Here is a 22,494-nt window from a genome sequence, read left to right on the forward strand (position 1 = left end):
TGGTACACACTCCAGCTACACTGCTCAATATAGTCAACTAATTGGAAGTGGGCGAGGCGGCGTGCAACTTGCACATGCCCTGCCGCTCCGTCTGCATTAAGCAGATACCTGTCACTGCTGGCTAGTATTCCCCTTTTTGTTCTTTAAACTTCCACTGAATATGCATCAGTGATGAGAGGTGTGATGTGTCCTGCCTGCGCCGCTGCAGGTTTTGGAAGATCTGTAACATGAACATGCCTATTTTTCCATCAGGAGTGTCACAACGTCTGTCATACATAATGTTTCATTCACTCATAAGTCCCTGCCTGCCTCCCCTCTCTGTCCCTCCTGTCTCATTTCCATACCGTTCCTCATCCCTGTCTCCAGCTGCCAACGTTGGATAGAAAATGGCTTTTGGAAAGTTGTTTCTCTCTTTGGCCTCTTCTGGCTGTCAACCTGATGGATTCCTGATTGTTTTGAAGGGTAGTTGAGAACACAGGCTCTCTCTTTCCCTGACTGAAACAGCCCAATTTGGTAAACAGTGAATCACTCAAGCTACAAGACGCTGGGTAAATTGAAAGGAGAGTGTCAGCATCACCTCAAGCTCTCTCCGTCTCTTCTCTGCTTCTCCACTCATGCTTTTCTAAATGCCTCTCTGCAGAATGGGAGATGGTTTATTGCATTCCCCGTCTTTCAGGGCTGACAGGGAGGGAGGGAGGGCGGAGAGAGACAGAGTGGAAGGAAAGGAGATATTGATTGAAACATGAAGACATTCACTAAGACAAGTCATTTATCGCCCCTCAGACAGCACCCTTGCGAGTGCTACGCAGAGAAGGTGGTTTAATGTGAGCTTATTGTGCTGTCACATAAATACAAAACTTTCCTTTTCAAAGTTGAGTCGTTCGCAACGTTTTGGAGGATTTGTGATTTAGGTGCATCCAGGTCAGAATTGGACTCAGCTGGAGGTATGATTGGAGAACAGCAACTTTACTTAGCATAGACTCAAGCTAGGTGCTTTGATGTGCAGGGCTGGAGTAAGGTAAATACCCTCCCTTTTAGCAGCAACACTTAGTTTGAATAAACCCCTGCCTTCCACCCTCTACGCCCCTCCATTCCTCTTCCAACCCCTCTTGTCTGCTCTGAAGCAAACTGATGGGTGACTCGGAGATTAGCTCTAAACTCAGGTCAGGCCTAGACACTGATCGGAGTGCCTGCCTGTCTCTTCAGATGAATTTTGGTTCTCTGACGGCTCCTTGGCGGACAGGTCCAAGTTCAGCGACCCGGGCCTCATGCCCCTCCCAGACACTGCCTCGGGCCTGGACTGGTCCCACCTGGTTGACGCAGCACGAGCCTTTGAAGGTAACCAGCCTGGCTGAAGCTGCTGGCACCTTGTGTAACCTCCCCCTTCTTCCTGGCTGCTTAGTGTGTGTGTGTGTGTGTGTATGTGTGTGTGTGTGTGTGTGTGTGTGTGTGTGTGTGTGTGTCTGCAAGTGATAGCTCGCTTGCATGTGCAGGTTTGTGTGTGCTTTGTGTTTGTGTTTTCTTCTAGTGTCTGCTAAGGTGCTGTAGGAGGTGACTTGTGGGAATCCTTTTTGCGCCTCAGCGCTGAGCCCTATTGTGATTCCCATCGAGCACTGTGGCTTGGATAAATGAGCCATCATTTGTCAGCACAGACATGGAGCCAATTTTCAAACTATAAAGACAGCAAGTGGCCACTCAGTTCTTACAGCAATGTATTTTACTGTGAAGCTCTTGGGTTGATAGTTATGGGTAATTTCTGCTCCTCTCTTCGTCTTTTATCCATTAAATCTGAATATGGTTTAGAAAATGTTGGCTTTTTTTCGTCAATAAAAAGACATCTTATCTGGGCCAAAGCGGCAGATTCCCTCCTTTAGAAATAAAAAAATCTTCTTTTATGGTGGACTGTTGTTCCTTAGAAACTGTCTGAATGGCTTCTTGAGAGTATTTGTGGTTTTTGAAGACTTTTTTTTTGTGGAAAAAGCGATTTAGGAATCTAGAACTTTTAGGAGGACTTAGTTTGTTATCTCCCTGGACAACATCAGTGATATGTTCCTGTCAAAACTAAAATCTCTTTTCATTCAGTCACGCTATGTTCAGTTATTTAGCATCGACACGTCTCAACCACTTCATGGTCAGCATCATCACTTCTGTTCATTTATTTTTCCGCTCTCATGCCAGTGTATTTCTCATCTGTCACGCTAACATGCCATGAGTATTTTTCCCACTTGAACTCCATCTGACCCCCAAGACCAGCGAGAGGGCATTGTAGCATGTGACCATCCTTTTGTCATAATTAATGAATCATCTGTGGAGTTTCTTCTTTGATACATTTCCTGCTGCATGGCCTGCAGCACATGATTTAACCAAAGTGGACTCAGTAGAGACGATGCAGAGTCTGACGGGCACTAAGAAGGCAGTTGTCACGGCAGCCTGGCTGGCCCAGAAAAACGCTGTTTAAACAGGAGCCTTGTTGCCAAGCAGAAAGTGTCTCCAGGCTGCTGTCATGTCATGTATGTTTAACCATCTCTGTTTAGAGCCCGGGCAAAAAGAGTTTTCCTGAGATGTAAAGCAGTTATAATAGCACTCATATTCTTGGTCATGAGAGACTGCTCGTATTCAGTTTGGATTAGCTTGCAGCATCCACAGAAATGCTGCCGTCCTAACTTCCTCAAAGCAGAAGCAGATGGAATTAAAAATGTGCTACATTTCAGCACCCAAAGGCTTTTGGTGCAATGAAAGCTATCTTTGTCAACTATTGGATATGTCTTTAATATTCCCTCATAAATATGTACAGCACGGTATGTTCACATGCATAGATTGTCGTGTTTTCTCTTCAGTGTAATCTGTTTTCGTTTGATTTTCAGCCGTTTGCCCAGTAAATCTGGACACCAGGTCACAGAAAAAAATGACACGCTACTTTTCCTGCGCCCGTCACCGCTATCCTAGAAGTCTTTAATCTTTCTGATGCAGCCAACGCATATGAGGAAAATGTTCATTCATATGTAAATTGAAGCTCGGTCTCCCTTTCCTGCTGTAACCAACTCCAGGCTTGATCAGCTTTTGTCTTAGAGTGGATTAGCTTTCATTTGGGGGCTAAATTAATAAAAGGGTTTCCTTAATCCTCTCTATGAATATGCAGATCTTCCTATCTTTAGTTTCAGACCAAGGGATTGAGAAAGAGAGAGTGGTTTCTTAAAAAAGAGCATTAAGCCTCAAAACTGAGCAGTCCCCAAGCATAACATGCCAAGTTTGGGTTTTCCATGGGGCTTTGAGCCAGCTTAAGGGCCTGATATGGCAAAACAAGCATGACTGGTGCCTTACAGCTCTTTGGGATCCAGCCCATTATGAGCCAAACAGCTGTCAGTGGCAGCTCAGAGGGGCGAGGGCACCGGAGCAACACCCGAGGGACTTACTTTATCTGTGATGGTCTAGAAATGCTCTGTTTACCACCTTGTTCCTTATTTTCTGGCTATAGATCTCTCAGTATGGGAGGAATGCCTTTCAGCGCTTAAACCAAAGTCATTCATTCATACAAAAAGCATGACTGAATCGCCCCATTCTGTCACGAATGACTGCATGCGAGTGTGTTGTTCTGCTCTACTTTAGTTGCATGTTGGCACCATGAAATGCGTTGTTGAACACATTTCCTGTCTTTGATGTTGAGAGCAGATTATGACCTGTTGCGTCACCTGTTCTGTTTCCAGACCAGCGTGTGGCGTCTTTCTGCACCATGACGGACATGCAGCGGGCGGAGGCTCTGCAGATCTCCAGAGAGCTGACCAGACGGGTGGTGGAGGCAGAGGGAGCAGCACTGGAAGCAGAGTAGGCTTTACACAACAAACACACAAGCACCAACGCTCCAGCAGCAAGTGAATACTGGACTGTTTGCCAGAACCCGCCCCCGAACACTGATTGTCCAATCGCAGTTAAGCAGCCACAGCCAGGCCTGGTAGGCCTGGCAGGCCTGTCGTGCTTTGGATTTCCTCACATGAAAGTGGTGTGCATGAAACTCTAATAAGAGCAATACTCAGTATCTCAAGAGCTTTGTGGATGGTGTCTTTTTTTTTATAACCTTTCCTGAACCAAAATCTCAAGAGTGAAAGTGTGAGGAATTAATTAAACAGTGCGCCTATCTGCTATAATGTAAGTCCCTTACTTCAACAGTATGTCAGTGTTATTTACGAAGGCAGGGGGCATGCCATGTTATTGTGTTGGGTTACAGGTAATGTAAATCCAATTCTGCATTAGATAGTGTTACATTTGCCAAACTCACCGCTTACTTCTCATCCTCAAATCCTTTTCTCTGGTAGAAGTAAAACATCCTGTTTGAAAATACATTAAAGCATAAATCTAACCAATGTGTTGCTTGTCAAAATATGTTCTGAATAGTACACGTCTAAAACAATTAACAATTAACTTTTTTATTATTATAATTATTATTTGATAATACCTACTAAATGTCTATGGCGAAATAGCTCGACATTGCAATACACAATCATGTTGCCATCATATTTAACACTATTTTACAGGCTTGTCGGTTTTTTTCAACTAACCCAGTGTTTTAACGTTAACTTAATCTAGCAAGCTAAAGTTGATCAAAATCAGCTAGTGACGGTCATCTTTTCAGCCGACAATCCAGGGTTGTTTGCTAGAAAATGGAAGACAGACAGTTAGAAAGGCAGAGCAACAGCAACTAAAGGGGGCAGAGTTTAGCTAACTGTCTATCAGCTCCTGCATCGTGGTAGAAGCTGTCATTGTGTTTTATTTATGCAATTCATCTTTCTTGAGTCTTTACAACATTCTTGTGTCTCCCAACAGCGGCGCCCCCGCCACACTAACTGGCAAAGTCAACCAGTTGGAGGTGATCCTCAGGCAGCTGCAGCATGACCTCAGAAAGGTGAGTTTGCATTTATCAAACGGATTTCTTGATTCTGTTGTTGTCACCTTCTTAGCTCTTCTTTTCCACGTCAGCAAACAATGCACATCCGTGTCAGGCAGCTCAGGAGAATGGACTTTGAGTAATGCGTGCCCTGCAGTCTGTGTATTGCAAGCTCGTCTACTTAATTCAATATCCTGCTTCCTTCCCTCATTGTGTCCCAGCCCAACATTTCCCCACCTCAACTAATGGGCTTACCATGGCGAGAGGAAGTGCACTTTTATCAGAACAGAGAAAAGGCTGCTTTGCCATGTTAATGCCTCCCATTTACACAGCGCTGACAACAGACGGATGCTTTTGTAATAGCGGGGCTTTTAGCAACCGCTTTATGTATCCATTTATTTTTGTTCTGATTTTGTGTGTGTGTGTGTGTGTGTGTGTGTGTGTGTGTGGTTTTCAGGAGAAAGAGGATAAAGCGATGTTGCAGGAGGAGGTGCAACACCTAAGACAGGACAACATGCGGCTGCAGGAGGAGAGCCAGACGGCGTCGGCTCAGCTCAGGAAGTTCACAGAGTGGTTCTTTCACAGCATTGACAAGAAACCCTGAGAGACCTACAGAAATAGAACGGGAGATGGCCTTCACTCCTCCTGGGCACCCATTCAACTCTTACTTAAGACTCCCAGATGATCCACAGGCAAACAAACTATTAAACCAACCATTACTGGCCCCCCAGAGTAATCAAGACTTTAAAAAAGCCCCTGCTTAGGAGACTGTAGCTGCTCTGTATGGAGAGACTTGAAACCCTGATCTGGACCTTAGTTTTGGGATCCTCCTCTGACTGAACTGCAGGGCTGTTTCTGACGTTAACGGTTTCTTTATCCTGGCTAAAGAGACTCTTGGGAAACCTCCTGTGCTGGAGAGGAATTGAGAACCCCCGGGGGCCCCGCCCGAGTCCCTGGGATCTTCTTACAGTAGTGGAATGTAAATTCATTTACTGTAGTCAACATATAATCTACCTACGTATGTCACGTCAGTCTACTGTACTGTATACTCAGCTGTACTGTATCGTACTGCGCACACTGTCACACAGCTGTTTCTGTGCCGGCCTTCATAGACACAGGAAAGTAGAGAGGGTGAGACGGGGAGGGGAGGAATGTACTGGACATAATGAAGTGGTACTTACTGTCTGCTTGCACCAAGAGGAATCCACATGTGGCGGTCTTGAAACATACGTCGGGGGGGGGGGGGGGGGGGGAAATGAATGTAGCTCAACCGAGACCTTTTTTTTCTTCTGGATTTCTGGCTCCCAAAGTCTCAAAAGTTACCAGGTTTGATGTTTTGAGCAATTTTTTTCTTTCAATGAATTCCACTTGTTCTTTTCCTCAGTGTTGTAATGTAGGGTCACATGGCAGTAATTTTGGTGTTTCAAGGTGCTTTCCCTACACACACGTTCGTCAGTAGTTTCCATTCACTGTCACAATGTCCTAGCAATAATGAAGTGGTAGTTACGAAACTGTGTTTTAAAAAGAAAAAAGAAGTTAGCACAAACGTGAAGAGTTCCTGTCGAGAAGCAGTTGTACTTGACATGTATTTATAAAACAGGACGAGACTGTGCCTAAAACTCTTGGTTGTAAATGGATTGTTTCTCTTTGCTTTTAATTCTCTTTTATAAACACATGCCTTGTCTGTGGCTCACTGATATAAAATCATGTGTATGAATGTGTGTGTGTGTGTGTGTGTGTGTGTGTGTGTGTGAGAGAGAGTGTGTTTGTAGTTTATCACAGCAAAATGTGTTCTTATGCAGTGGATTCTAGAGCATTAGAGCAAGCGCCGGTGAACCACACTTACAATGCCAAATGTGTTTATTTCTGTACATATCTGCCACAGAAGTGTCTTGTATTTAACACTATTATTTAAGCTTATTTAACCTAAAGTTGTTTATTTTATTAAGGGTAATTGTTTTTGGTTTTTTTCTGCACTAAGGAGAGATAAAGCTCTGTGTATGTTGTAAAGTGTGTAGCTTGCCAGGGCAAAAAAAACAACTATATATTTAAATATATGAATGATGTTTTTGGAGATTCCAACATTTGGATGCTGCTAGATTACAGTTTGCTGGTTTGTATGCTTTTAAAAATGTCTCTCTCCATAAACTGTCTCATCCCTGGTGGGACACTGGTTGCTTTTTTGTTTTTGTTTTGTTTTTTAAATAAATGTAGTTGTAAAAAATAAATGAGTTTTGTGTTTATGTTTATGTTTCCATAATTCGTAACCAAAAGCAGTGATTTCTAATTTTACTGAAGAATAATCCGCTAATGTTTAGTAAATCAAAACCCAGCGCTGTTAAAGAATAGATACCATTTGTTTTTGTTTTGTTTTTTCGTATCGGTCTTAAAGAAATAGTTCAACATTTGTAGAAATGTGACAGAAAAGTGTCTTTGCTTTCTTGCTCAGAGGTTAATTAAAGGATTGATGCCTCTTAGCTTGAGCCAGGATATGGTATGGTTAGCTTAGCATAAAGACTGAAAGCAGATGCAGGCTAGCCTTCAAAGAAACAGTTCCAGGAAATGACCCCCTTAAAACCAAAACTTTAGTTTTTTTTTTTTTTTACAAATGAAGCAAATGAGATATAAAATGTAAATTTGTGAGCTGTAAAGGAGCTGTTACCTTTGCACAGAGCTAGGCTAACTGTTTGCTGTCTTAATGCTACGCTAAGCTAACTGTTTGCTTTAACCTTATACTTCTCGTGCAGACGTGAGAATGGTATCAAACTTCTCATCTTGGTAAGAAAGCATATTTCCCATGTCAAACTATTTAGCCCAATACTTCTTCAAATTTGAAATGTAAGAGATCCACAGTCCTCGTACAAAATGCTTTATTTTAATTAATTATCTTCCAATGTTACTATCCCTGCACCACAGCTCTGCGGCGTGACTTTAAAAGGAAATCTTGCACTTGTGAAGTTTGGAATATAGCCGCTTTTATATGTGAATCTATCCTAACATGGTCTGGTTGGCACATTTCAACAAACTCCTTCATCGTTCAAGTGAACTTTGAAAACTATTTCCCAGAGCATCAACATCAGGATAAGATGAACAAGGAACTGAATGTTGATAGAACTAGATATTTTAACAGAAAGTCCTAAAATTTGGTCTCCATCAAAAGCATTATAAATGTCTTAGATGTAATTTAAAGACTAACCAAAGAAATACAAGTGAAAAGTTGTCTGAGTTTGTGCAGCTGATGGTAGGAATGGTATGGAGATGAAGATGCAGCTGAGTATATGTGCTCATCAGACGTGAGTGTTCTCCAGGCTTAGACAAAAAAGACACGGAGCTCATTTTGGACAATACATTTGTTGAGCTCCCGCAGGAGAAGACACAAATAACAACCTCTTCTGAGACTTTTTTTATCCTCTATTTTGTAAACCTCAGGTGTGATAAGACTTTGAATGGAAACATGAAACTATAATGTATTTGTGACTCGATTCCCTGTTAGCTGGTGTTCTTTAAATAAATGACAGATGTTGCTTTCACCGCTGGGAAGGCAAAGGACACGCTGAATAATTAATCATGAGCCTTTTTGGGTGCGTGGAGAAAAACAATTAAATTTGTTTGCTACTTCCTGCATAAACCTCCAGCCCAGCTGTTGGAGTGTGGTCCAATCTATCTCGTCCTCTTGGGGCCGGTGGCGATGCAGGTGCATTGAACTGTGGGTAGAGCTGGTTTGGCTGTATCTTTTTTGGATACATTTCGTTCATCATTTTTCCACATTTTGGCTCATCTTTGAGGGAGTTTGAGCCAGATGCAGTTAGCTTGTTTGAGGTGTTTTCAGTTGTGCTTCACCTCTGTAAGCAAAGCTTGTGTCTGAAGCAAATCCAATAAAAGATTCATCCAAGTCTCCCCACTTTACGAGTGAACCTGGAGGTTACAGCCTCTTTGACCTCTCCATCAGCTGGACACTCCACTCCAGAGCGGCCTATAAAAATGCCTGGATGGCCATTTGTCTGTGTTTGGCCAGCGTGCAGTGAGATGAGGTAGTTAATCTACATGTGTGTGCGCGGTGCCAGGACAGCAGATGGGAGCTCTCACTGGCACAAGGCAAAAGTGTGGCCTGTTTCAGATGGGGGAGGATTCCAGGGTCTTTTTGTGGCGGAGCACGATCAGGAGCTCGACCAGCGACTAAAGAGAGGCACCAAATTACTTTGGCGTCAGGGAAATCTGGAGATAGATCCGCAGACAGAGGCAGTGAAAATGAAAGACAAGCTGCAGCAAAAAAGATGCATGGGACCAATTAAATACTACAATGACATGTTGGGATTTTATCAGCCTTGCAAAATATGCTGACGTGCAGTAAAGTTAGACCCAATCCAATCTATTGAAAATCAACTATAACCAGATGGAGGAGCTCACAGTCATGCATTGATTTCTGATATTTGACTGTCAGCAGTTAAAGGATTGAATGTAAGAATTTCTCCTCCTCTCAGGAGCGACGGTCATCCATCTACAAATCCTGCACAGATTTATTTGGTGTTCATCAAACATAATTGCATTTGACTGTGACACAGTTGTCCTACTTCCACAGTGTCACAGCAGATGCTCCCCTGCTGTGAGTGCCACCTAAGTCAGGATCACGTTACCCAGAATAGTGCTCAGAGTGGCCAAAACGCAGCTGGCACGGTGCGGAGAGAAGGGGACTCTATTGACTGTGTGTGTAGGTCAGACTGTGGTTACCGCCAGCAAAATATCGCATATCAGATATCAGCTTCCCTGAAACAATAGATTAGATTTCAGGTTTCTATTGGATTAATCCACTCTTCTGGGATTGCAGGGAATTATTCATAGATATGAGAAATGCTATATATGCATTATTCAGAATGGCTGTTGTGTGTAAACCATGGTTCAATATCTTGATACAATATTTTCCACTTTTACCAGAAAGTTGGATGAATGAATTATTGAACACCAGAGATGGGAGAGAGCTGTTTTGTGAGTCACTAGCGAGTTTCAAGTCCTAAACGAGTCTTAATGCGCTTTTTATCAAATGTAATGCCATTTTCGTCAATTCCAACAAAGTGGATCTGGGGAATAAAGTGTCGACTTTGAATGAATAGTGAATGACTGGAAGTCTTGTGACTTGTGTCCACAACTCTGTTGACCACTACTTTATTTAGAAAATGTACTCTTGTCAGTAGCCTGTAGTTACGAAATATCAATTGTGTTGTGTGCCTGCGGGGCGTAACGGCAGGATTAGCTCTCTCACCTGGTCTGCTTATCTGTGCAGCTCATCTCTCCTCTGCAGGCGCTTTGAAATTCCCTCTTGCTCACTGGGGAGCTTCATCTCACACACAACACAAAAGAAAGGAAAAGAGGAGAAAAGGGAAGATCCTCCAAACCTTCAGACAGTCATCTGTCTTCCCCATCTGCCTCTCAGGCTCCCCACGGGCCGCCGCTATCTGTCAGTGAAGTCACAGGTGACCACCCTCTTAGCTGAACCTAGTGAAGGGCGACATTTTATAAGCCACTCGCTTGCCTGGCCTCAATAGAAATCAGAAAGGGTAAAGAAAAAAATATTTTCCATAAAGGTCATCGCTGGCAGGAAAGCTTGAAATTTCACACATACAACGGAGAGAAAAAACCTCAGCCAACCCCTTGCGTTGTAAGTGTGGGAATAAAAGGGGGGCTCACATGACTTGTATTCACTGTGTGTTGTTTCACTGCCAAATTAGATAAAGAAGACAGGAACAAATAGATAAGACAGGCCTGCTGAATTATCTTCATTTGCCAAAATGTCCTTGTCTGTTGTCCTTTTCAGCCTCCGAGCACTAGCGAGTTCTGCAATCTATTCTCAATCGGTTGCTTCCAGTGCAAACAGCCAAGCCTGTGAGGAGGCATTCAAGACCGTTTGGCTGAGTGGGAGACCAACAGCTCTACGCTGACTTCCCCTTTTTCCATTTAACATATTGATTATGCAAAGTTGCATTGGTCTGCCCTGCCCTATGTGGCTGAGTATCAGGGTTGTTTTTGAAGGGTCATGGGAATATTGATGTCTGCAGGGTGAATGGTAGGTGTGAAAGTGGGGGCGTATAGTACCGAATAACAAACCCCCACTGGCCCATCATCAGCAATAAAAGCTTAACTGGAGAGGCAATCGATCGTCTGCGCGAGAGAGGAGATACAGAGACACTGGAAGGTCAAACGCAAAAATGTGTTTGTCTCGTTGGCACAGCAAGTTCAGGAATTACCTTCAATCTGGCGTGCTCACATTAAACTGTAAAATAGAGTGCACGCTGTGTCCACGTGCAAGTCGTAAGAACAGACCTATCATTATCTGGATGCTTGTATTGTTTTGATCTCACTTACTCGTTTGGAATAATTTGTATTTGACTCGAGATCGTTTTCTACAGAATATATGCACGCACTTTTTAAAGCTGACTTAAACATTTTGGTCAGACGCACGATAATACTCAGTTTATGTCATCGATCTCCCTGACTGTTCCATACCTCGATGCACGCCCAGTGTTTTCCATCTTATTCTCAGGGTTGTTATATATCCGAAGGAGCAGCTGTCTCTATTTTGAACTGTGTAACAGATGTGAAAATGTAATAAAATGTCATATCAGGAGGTCTCTTACTTCCTTATAGTAAATCCATAATCTCTTTTTCCATACATTAAATAATTTTGCATGACCTAACATGATTTGAGATTTTCCAGCCGTGCTAGGGACTCTGCGAGTTATACTATGGGAGATGTTCCTAATATTTTGTCTACCCTTACTGATCAAAATGCATTTAATTCCTGACACCAGGGGTCACTCAGTCAAAAATGATAACAAAAGGTGGACTTTGATGACTTCTTGAAGTAGCGTGAGAGTTGTCTTCATTGTTAAACAACCACCATTGTCGATGAAAATCTATCTGACGTGACTCAGAAATGTTCACGGACGAGGTAATGTATTAAAGGTTTATTCATGTTATGTCATTTCATTCTAATGAAATAGCCAAAAGAAACATTAGCTAACTTAACGCTAGCTTGCTAACTTACCCTTCGATGAGTTGACTACTCATACAGCGGTAGTAGCTAACGTTAGCTGGCAAATTCAATTAATTTCAAGCTATACAAACAATCGTAAACAACAGAGTGGGTCGACCACTTCTGTCTACTTTCTGAGGTGGTGTTTCCTGTGCTTCCCCGCAAGCTAGAGCAACCAGAGTCGTTTTTATACCTTTAAGTGGGATGGACTACTGGACACCTCTCAGTACCCTATAACACAACACAATTCAACATCACTGGAAATAGCCTTCAAAAGGATCATAAAGTTGAATAAACTCTCTACAAAACTTTAAATTAAATCTGAACATTATAACTGTCATGAAGGAAGGATTTACTGCACGGCTGTTGGGTTTGACTACATTAGATGCATTGTACCTAATAAACTGGCAACTGAGTGTAATGTTTACCACATGTGCATCATTTCACTGTGACATCTTGGCATTTTAATATTTGCTAATTAGCACTGAACAAAAAGTGCAGTTGAGGTTGGTAGGACTATCGAATTATATACAAAGTATTGGACAAATTAAAAGTTTGAGCTGATATTGGTGCTAAATGAAAAGTCAGAGAATGTCCAAAGTTATTAGGATTCATCTTGAGGTGACGTTAAGATACTGAATAATGGAAAACTTTGACCTGCTGGTGGCACTAAAGGAAAGGTCAAGGGATCACCAAAGCTATTAGGTCCCATCCTCTAAAGACCACAAATGCCTGTATAAAATGTCATGGTAATCCAACCAATAAATGTTGAAATATTTTGGATTGACCAACCAAAATGGCCATCGGTGCTAGCACAGCTCAAAATGACCTTTGTACAAGATAATTGGCCGTGTTAACAGTATCTGAAATCTTCTCGCATCAGTATTTATGTCACACTTCATCTTGTAGGCCCCACCTGAGGGATTTCTGCCTCACATTCTCTCTCACGGAGATGTGAATCAGGGATTCGTGTCTCCTGCTTCACATGCCAGATGGTGACATTTACGTCTTTATTCAGCATATCAACAAAAGTAATAAACGCTAATCTACAAAACCTAATAAAACATAAAAACCAGAAGATTTTGATTTGTGTTTTTAATTAGTCTGCTTTATAGCAGGACTTTATGTTCACCAGGAGCAATGAAGCAAACACTGAATATTGGTATTTTGCTGAATAGTTCATTAACCGGTTCAATAAGTACAAATTAATGTTCACTTCTTCCTCTGCCAATGACAGCTCCGTGTTTATGAAGCGGGAACAAAGCGCCACCATTACGCCCTATTATGATGACGGATGAGTTTGCTTTAGATTACTCGACTGAATTTGTCATTAAAATAACATGTGGTCTTAAACTTTTTCATATGACTTCCATTTAAAAAGTGTGTAATCACAATGGTTATAACATCGATATCTTCATTACATCAACTGCAGAACATTCATTTTAAACACAACCATTTAATACTGAGATAATAGGTAAGCTGCTATAACTACATTATTGCATTTTACCCAAACAGTTTACTTTATACAAATTATGAATGAAATAATGAAACAAAGCCTTTTGCTTGCAAATCCAGATGAAGACACAAAGACAGATCAACACACACGTGTGAACATCATGTTTAGGTTGACCTCTGACTCCAATCATTATTTTTGAATCGATTACTTTCCACAATCAATAATGTACGACACAATAAGATTAAAAGCATTTGCATAAAACAGCAATCTCAAAATGAATTACCTTTAATCACCTGAAAATAAACTCTACGGCTGCAATCCTCAGACGTGCTGTTTCGTGTTATTTACTTCCTTACTTATTTGTCTTGGTTCCCCGGAGTGACATAACACAAGTGCTCACCATGCTGCATCTGTAATTTATGTATGCAATAACAAAAGTGCAAAGCTCTGGTAATGATCTATACATCGAAGACGAGCAAGTCAGCTTTCAGTCTCCCGGGCTCCAGAGGGGCAAGATTTTACCTCCATGTAACATGCCACCGACCTTCTACATCCAGACTCTCTGTGCTGTACGGCCGCTTGTAGACACATTTAGTCTAGAGAGCATTTGGATTATGTTTTTATTATAAATGGTGTGGCATTTTTGCTTATGTTTTGATAAAAATCTAAATATTTCATGTTCTTTCCAAATAAACAATATGCAAAAGATTACCCAGGTTTTCTGATTGCCAGCTTTATGGCAATGTTAATTTGTCCATTTAAAAAAAATAAAAATACTTTAGTTTATGCAAAATTCATTCGTACTCACAAGCCCCCGGCTGAGCGCCGCTACGTTGGAGTTCACCCCGGTGGACGAGAGGGTCGCTTCCCTACGCCTTCGGGTTATGGGGGGGAAAACTCTGACTGTTGTTTGTGCCTATGCCCCAAACCGCATTTCGGAGTATTCGGCCTTCTTGGAGACCCTGAATGGAGCCCTGCAGGGGGCTCCAGTAGGGGACTCCGTAGTCTTGCTGGGAGACTTTAACGTGCACGTAGGAAACGATGGAGACACCTGGAGAGGCGTGATTGGGAGGAACGGCCTTCCTGATCTAAACCCGAACGGTCGTTTGTTGTTGGACTTCTGTGCTAGTCATGGAATGGCCATAACAAACACCATGTTCGAACATAAGGATGCTCATAAGTGTACGTGGTACCAGAGCACCCTAGGCTAAAGGTCAATGATCAATTTTGTGATTGTATCATCTGATCTGAGGCCGCATGTTTTGGACACTCGGGTGAAGAGAGGGGCGGAGCTGTCAACTGATCACCATCTGGTGGTGAGTTGGATCAAGGGGTGGGGGAAGACTCTGGACAGACCTAGTAAGACCATTCGGGTGAACTGGGAACGTCTGGAGGAAGACCCTGTCCGGGAGATCTTCAACTCACACCTCTGGCGGAGCTTTTCAGACATCCCTGTGGAGGTTGGGGGCATTGAACCTGAGTGGGCGATGTTCAAAACCTCTATTGCTGAAGCTGCGGTGAGGAGCTGTGGTCTCAAGGTCTTAGGTGCCTCAAGGGGCGGTAACCCTTGAACACCGTGGTGGACCCCGGTGGTCAGGGAAGCGGTTCGACTGAAGAAGGAGTCCTTCCGGGTTATGTTATCCGGGAGGACTCTGGAAACAGTTGCAGGGTACCGAAGGCCTAGAAGGGCGGCAGCCTCTGCCGTGTCAGAGGCAAAGCAGCGGGTGTGGGAGAAGTTTGGAGAAGCTATGGAGAAGGATTTTCGGTCGGCACCAAGGTGCTTCTGGAAAACCGTCCGGAACCTCAGGAGGGGGAAGCGGGGAACCATCCAAGCTGTGTACAGCAAGGGTGGGACCCTGCTGACTTCGACTGAAAAGGTGGAAGTAGCGCTTTGAGGAACTCCTGAATCCGACTAACACACCCTCTATGATAGAGGCAGAGCTGGAAGCTGATGGGGGACCATCGTCAATTTCCCTGTTGGAAGTCACTGAGGTAGTCAAACAACTCCACAGTGGCAAAGCCGCAGGGGTTGATGAGATCCGTCCAGAAATGCTGAAGGCTTTGGGTGTCGAGGGGCTGTCTTGGTTGACACGCCTCGTCAACATTGCGTGGAACTCTGGGACAGTGCCTAGGGGGTGGCAGACCGGGGTGGTGGTTCCCCGAGAGTAGAGTGTGTGCAAACTACAGGGGTATCACACTTCTCAGCCTCCCCGGTAAAGTCTACTCCAAGGTGCTGGAAAGGAGGGTTCGGCCGATAGTCGAACTTCTGATTAAAGAGGAACAATGCGGATTCCGTCCTGGTCGTGGAACAACGGACCAACTCTTCACTCTCTCAAGGATCCTGGAGGGGGCCTGGAAGTACGCCCAACCGGTCTACATGTGTTTTGTGGATCTGGAGAAGGCATATGACCGGGTCCCCCGGGTGATACTGTGGGAGGTGCTGCGGGAGTATGGGGTGAGGGAGTCACTTCTGAGGGCTATCCAATCCCTGTACGCCCAAAGCGAGATACTCGGCAGTAAGTCGGACTCGTTCCCAGTGAATGTTGGCCTCCATCAGGGCTGTAGGCCTGTTTGTAATTTTCATGGACAAGATATTGAAGCGTAGTCGTAGAGGAGAGGGGTTGCAGTTCGGTGGCCTGAGGATCTCATCGCTGCTCTTTGCAGATGATGTGGTCCTGATGGTGTAATCGGTCTGTGACCTTCAGCAGTCACTGGATCGGTTCGCAGCCGAATGTGATTATGGTTGGGATGAGGATCAGCACCTCAAAATCGGAGGCCATGGCTCTCAGCAGGAAACCGGTGGATTGCCTAGGGAATGAGCCCTTACCCCAAGTGAAGGAGTTCAAGTACCTTGGGGTCTTGTTTGCGAGTGAGGGCACGATGGAGCGAGAGATTGGCTGGAGAATCGGAGCAGCGGGGGCGGTATTACATTCGCTTTACCGCACCGTTGTGACGAAAAGAGAGCTGAGCCAGAAGGCAAAGCTTTCGATCTTCCGGGCGATCTTCGTTCCTACCCTCACCTATGGTCATGACTGAAAGAATGAGATCACGGGTACAAGCGGCCGATATGGGTTTTCTCAGACGGGTGGCTGGCGTCTCCCTTAGAGATAGGGTGAGAAGCTCAGCCATTCGTGAGGGACTCGGAGTAAAGCCTCTGCTCCTTTGCGTTGAATGGAGCCAGTTGAGGTGGTTCGGGCATCTAGTAAGGATGCCACCTTGCCGCCTCCCTAGGGAGGTGTTCCAGGCACGTCCAGCTGGGAAGAGACCCCGGGGAAGACCCAGGACTCTGTGGAGAGATTATATCTCCTCACTGGCCTGGGAACGCCTCGGGATTCCCCAGTTGGAGCTGGCGGATTTGGCCCGGAGAAGGGAAGTTTGGGGTTCCTTACTGGAGCTGCTGCCCCCGCGACCGACCCGGGATAAGCAGTAGACGATGGATGGATGAAGGTACCCTCTACTCACAAAACACAGTCTTTGATGTGATGTGGTTGTAGGACAAACCTTTTATACAAAGATGTGAAGCCTCTGAGAGAACATGATGCAAGCATCAGAGAAGAATGTGACAGAGAGAAGTTGAGGATGGAGAGAGTTGTTTTTGTTCCTCTCTTCTTCCTAATACTCAGCTTATCAACAAAGCCAGGTACCAATCTGCCTACCTTCCACTGCATTCCTCTGTGAAAAGGCACCCAGCCTGGATTTTCCGCAGCTGAATGTTGAGCGGGCTCCAGCCAAGAACAGAAACACACTCCGACTTCAGTGGCACCTGCTTTTCCCCAGCTCGTGGTTACTGTAATTGTGCCCTTTTCTCATGCAGTCTCTAATCATCAACCTCTATCTGCACACCATGTGACAATGTAAATGGGCCGGGGAGAGGAGACATTAAGTGCAAGTGCAAGCCTTGTGGCAGCCTGTGTGTCTGCGAGCAGCTGGAGGAGCTCAAACCACAACATCTGCGAGGAAGGAGGTCAGGTTTCTATCACACCACCCACAATGCATGTTGTTGGAGTCATGGAGGGCCAGAGGCTGAAATATAACAGGTCAGGTGAGGAACAAGTCAACAATGATGTTACTAATACTACTCTAGATTATGTTTATCTTAAGCTAGGCCAAACTGTTGCATATGTTTCCCAAACATGTCAGTTTACTTCTCTGAGTTTGCATGTTTGGTATGTTTTGCTGAATGTTTGCGATGATTCACCTGGGCTGACAGCAAGAAGTGTGTGTGTGTGTGTGTGTTGTGTGTGTGTTGTGTGTGTGTGTGTGTGTGTGTGGGTGTGTGTGTGTGTGTGTGTGTGGGTGTGGGTGTGGGGTGTGGGTGTGTGTGGGTGTGCGTGCGTGCGTGCGTGCGTGCGTGCGTGCGTGCGTGCGTGCGTGTGTACGTGTACATAAGTCATCATAATGTTTGCAATCCAACGTCTACTTGTCAGTCTTCTCTGCTCTATTGTACAGCTACAGCAAACACAGCCAATGAACAAACAGCCCAGACATGCACCTCACCAGTCCTTTTAATATGCTCTTTCTCAGTTCAGAGAATAAATTAGAAAAGTTGTCTTAATGCTGGTTTATGTATGGATACATATATAAGTATATCCCTTGGCCCTATAAAGTTTACGACGGCGTAATAGGGCCATTGTGGCTAAAACAATTATGAAGTCGGTGGAGGTAGATAATATTCTGGGAAAAAACTTGGAATTTCCGAGATTGAAGTTGTGAATTTACATACATTTTAATATTCTCTGGGATTTATGTGGTGAATTTCACACAAAACAAACTCGGGAAAATTGTTGTGTGTTCACAGAATTCACTTTGTAAGGTTGTATTAACCTTATTACCTCACAGAGGCCGCTTGCTGTGTATTATGCCTGCAAGGATGTTGCATGCTCCATACTGTTGCACCCCCGCTCTAATATGTGCGTGTAGTATTCGCTGTTCATCGGTTTAAAAGATGGCCGGGGTTAAACCAAGATTCAACTTCCAGTCACCTCAATTTATCAGAATATTTCTGTAAACATTTTCACTTTGGGAGCATTGGCAGCATGCTTTCCATATCCACACTTGTGAAAACAACTTTAAAGGACTTGGATATATAATTTAAATTAGCATGCTTATTATTATTATAAGATGCATTAAATGACAGCTGTTTAATAATTCATCTTATTTAAACATCCTTATTTGTCCTCTGCATCTGAAATATGAGGACAATGTTCTTTCTTATCATATTTGCAGTTAGTTATGTTTATTACTTTGCATTTATGGGTCCAATTAGTTTGGTGGTGTATTCCCAAGAAGACCTGGAGTTTGATAGAGGAACACATTTCAGTGTTGTAAAACATCAGACAACAGTGCAATGTAGTGAAATACTTGTGTGTTTGTAGTCACATCAGTAATCCATGACTCACTGTTTCTTGATTTGAAAACCTCGACTGTTCTCCATTGTCCACCAAACTACTCCACTGTTGCTACTGATAACACTATCTGTTGTTGTGGCTCTCTCCCTCTCACATGGACACTAATCCACTGATGAAGGAATAAACAGTACACCTTATGGGGTGTTGTTGAAAGGCATTCTGGAACATGTAGGAATATACTGAGGTCAAGTGGGTTCATCAACAGAAGCAAATGCACCATTATTTGATGACACAGTATACAACCGTGAAAGATGAGGTCATTCATTCAGGACTGTGGCTCGTAGCCTTGCTTGTGTTTAAGTACAAGTTAAATTCAATAACATAAACACCAGAACAATTACCAACACAATAAAGAAGATTCAAATATAGTTTAGGTGTAACTGCTCAGTTTGTGATTGTTTACAAAGCTGTAGTTTGTGGTGATGTTGTACTGAATACATTATGTTGTAAGTTGTTTTACCAAGCCTTTGCACAAAGGGGTTTGAACTGAAATACTAAAATAAGCATTATTTTTCTCTGAAGCGGCACTTTTTCAAGACAGCTTATTTTTTATGCAAATGAATGCGTGATGACTTCACCAATATGCAAATAAGCGTGTGCCGTCATCTGGTGACTTTAAACGACTGTTGGAGCAAGTGCTAGCTAACTTCATTAAAAAAGAGTTGGCTACACTGCATTTTGTGTTCCACGGCTTTGTGCTGTTAATCAAACCTTCATTTTCACTGGAGACCGTACCGGGTGGCGGACAGAATTGCATAGTGAAAGCGAGGTTTATAGGGAACCAATCTAAATGCCGATGGTGTAATTATTCTAAATCCATTACACTGTGCAATCAACATTTACGTCACAATGATAAGTTAAAGCAAAAACACGTCTATTGCCACTTTAAGTGAGCAAGAGCATGACTTTAAGCAAGAACAAAACAAAAGGCGACAAATCTTCCCATCACACTCTAGTATCACTTTGCTTGCCAGGCACTCAGGCACTCTGAGGCATGGAAGCATTATAAAGGGATGAAGCCAGACTTCAAGTCTGGCTGTTGATGGGAACAAACATCCGCCCTGCTCCTGCTACGCTTCACACCAAAAACACAACACACAGGATCTAATGAACCGCCATCTGGCGCTACAACAGACCTGGGCGTGTGCCCTACACGGGCAACTCATAGACACAAGTTCCCAAGAGGCTTCACCACCAAAATACTAACTCACATTGACAATTAGGGTTCGGCTTAATGTTGGCACCGGTTGAAAGAGATTCATACAGATACATTCAATATTGTTATAATGTAATAATGTGTTATTTGTCTGGGAGCTAAAACATCAGCTGATGTTTGTTAGCTGCAAAACAGAAATGTTTCTAATCAAGAGCTCACTTTGTCCATGTGTCATCATTGTGTTAACATATTTATGGTGCTCATTTATTCCATTCAGCTGTCGTAAAAAAAGGGCAGGTAATGGTAATGCATGCTTGTGCTGTAATAAAAGAGCTGAAATTAATTTCTCTGTGTGCACAAAAGCAAAGCGAGAGATCACGATACGGGCGACTGAAGGTTTGCACACACAATAGGTCTAATTCAGCACACAAAGGCAGCACATTGTGTAGAGGAGATGTGAGCGATAGCAGAAATGAATAGCAATTGCAAGGTGTGAATGGCATCTCTCATTAAAAGCAAACACAGAGAGAAGAAAATAATCTTCTGATCCAGACTGTTCATGGTTGTTTTAGTTGGACTTTCACACTGCTTCCATGTGAGAGAGAGAGAGAGCTGTCAGCTGCAGAATTACTGCTGTGGGAGTTTTTTGTCATGGCGGAAATAAAAGGGTCTCTTTTTGTCTACCTACCCTGCTGCCAGGGCGCAAACCAACTCTCTCCTCCAATATGGGGTTTATTGTCACCCTCCAGGCTCAGCCGATTCTGGGTTTCCACGGCGACGGAGGCACGGAATATGCCGGTAGCCAGGCTGTACAGTACGAGAGGCCATTCTGTCTCTTTTCTTTGTCTTCGGTCCTTTCAGGGAGGCATGTCTGGCTAGCAGCACCATACAAATCAATACAGCCTGGCACACACATACATAGTGTAACATCCTACAAGTCTCCAGAGCTCCTTAGGCCATTTTCAGTTTTTCCAAAACAGAGATGGGAAGGTGAAGGGTCGACAGCAACAAGGATCAAAAACAGAATTCAACCTTAAATATCCCGAATTTGTATTATATACAGTATTTTATGTGTATACTGATAGGAGTTTGTGGATTATACTGATATATCTGTCTGTCTGTCTGTCTGTCTGTCTGTCTGTCTGTCTGTCTGTCTGTCTGTCTGTCTATCTCTCTGTCTGTCTGTCTGTCTCTCTGTCTGTCTGTCTGTCTGTCTGTCTGTCTGTCTGTCTGTCTCTCTGTCTGTCTGTCTGTCTGTCTGTGTCTTTATCTTCATTTCATTAACATAAAACATAAACCTGTTTAACAGTTAACCAACTGAGAAACCAAGAGCACTGTACAAAATAAAAGTCTCTTGTTGTTGACTCTTTGTTGACTGGGTGTGTGAATGTTTTCCTTTGCAAACCACTGGCTCAGCAGTCATTCTAATGAACTGCTTATTGTCTCTGTGTAAGAGCCTGCTGCTGATTAAATGTGGTCGTGGTTACATGAGTTGTCTTGACTTCTTGGTCTTTGCCAGCTGCTTTTCACTGAGTCTGAGCCATTCCACACAGACCTATTAGCAAATTCTTCAGCGGGCTTAACGTCACTTCTGAGCAGTGGGTGTAGACGTAATTGCTCATATTTGGGCATTTTTCCAAATACTTTGGTAAAATATGACCCTGTAAGCTATACAGCTTTGCCAGGATAATCCTGATTTAATTTTGGTTGGATGATTAACTTTATATCTTGCTATCTATTTGATAGAGGTTTCTCATGGGGGCTTTGTTACATTTAAAGCACGGTGCAGGTACGAGAATTACCCTGCATTACTGTGTAACTCATCTGATTTCAACTCGGAAACTCTCTTTCCTCTTTCATACCTCTCAGATCAAAGCAAATGGAGGAATCTGAGAGCAGTGTGGTCATTGCTTTTTTGTACTTCACTACAGTTTACTAAAATGAGATAAAGCAGATTAAAGTTAGAGGGGAAGTTAAATACGTTGGTTGGTATAATGAAACATATCATGATATCAGAGCTTGTAGGGAATTTTATACGAAACTGAAGAGGATGTTGTAGGCTGCTTAATCTCTTGCTCTAGTTACGTAGAACAACTTCCAGAAGAAATAGTGCAACATTTTGAGAAGTATTTGTATTAATTTCCTTGAGTTAGATGAGAAGATTGATACATTTCAAACTAACTCGGTCAGCACTCCTGGCAAAGCTTTAAACTGTTTTCATTCTCATTCGACAAATAGATATTTCAATGTGTGTATCAACACTCATGTATCCTCCTCTGCTCCCCTGCTGTGTGGAGTCCCTCATGGGTCGATTCTTGGACCAATCTTATTGTTATTGTGCTTCCTCTGGGTTCCTGCGTTCAGCCGCTTTCATGCCGATGAGACACAAATCTATTTCTCTGGTAAACCTAAAAACCTGAATCAACTATCCTTCCTCCATGGTTGCTACCAAAGATTGGAAGTTTCTTAATTTCCTCCACTTAAACCCTGACAAAACAGATACTACTTTAATTAGACCTGATCACTGCAGTTGATCAGTTTATTGATCCATTTCACTCAAATATAAAA

General features: G+C 43.3%; 1 protein-coding gene across 5 annotated transcripts in view; it reads left to right on the plus strand.

Annotated features, from left to right (window-relative positions):
* Positions 1 to 7,122, plus strand: part of LOC115019743 (signal-induced proliferation-associated 1-like protein 2) — an 81,484-nt gene extending 74,362 nt beyond the window's left edge. For 2 of the 5 annotated variants that reach the window (XM_029449302.1, XM_029449300.1), the window contains 4 exons: positions 1,207 to 1,338; positions 3,705 to 3,822; positions 4,819 to 4,897; positions 5,337 to 7,122. In XM_029449302.1, the coding sequence (XP_029305162.1) occupies positions 1,207 to 1,338; positions 3,705 to 3,822; positions 4,819 to 4,897; positions 5,337 to 5,483 (476 nt within the window). In that variant the 3' untranslated portion in view covers positions 5,484 to 7,122. The remainder of the gene's footprint in view (positions 1 to 1,206; positions 1,339 to 3,704; positions 3,823 to 4,818; positions 4,898 to 5,336) is intronic. The other 3 variants (XM_029449299.1, XM_029449303.1, XM_029449301.1) reach the window with 2 other exon arrangements.
* Positions 7,123 to 22,494: the final 15,372 nt, after the last annotated feature.

This window comes from Cottoperca gobio, chromosome 15, assembly GCF_900634415.1.
Source record: "Cottoperca gobio chromosome 15, fCotGob3.1, whole genome shotgun sequence".
Classification (NCBI taxonomy): domain Eukaryota; kingdom Metazoa; phylum Chordata; class Actinopteri; order Perciformes; family Bovichtidae; genus Cottoperca; species Cottoperca gobio.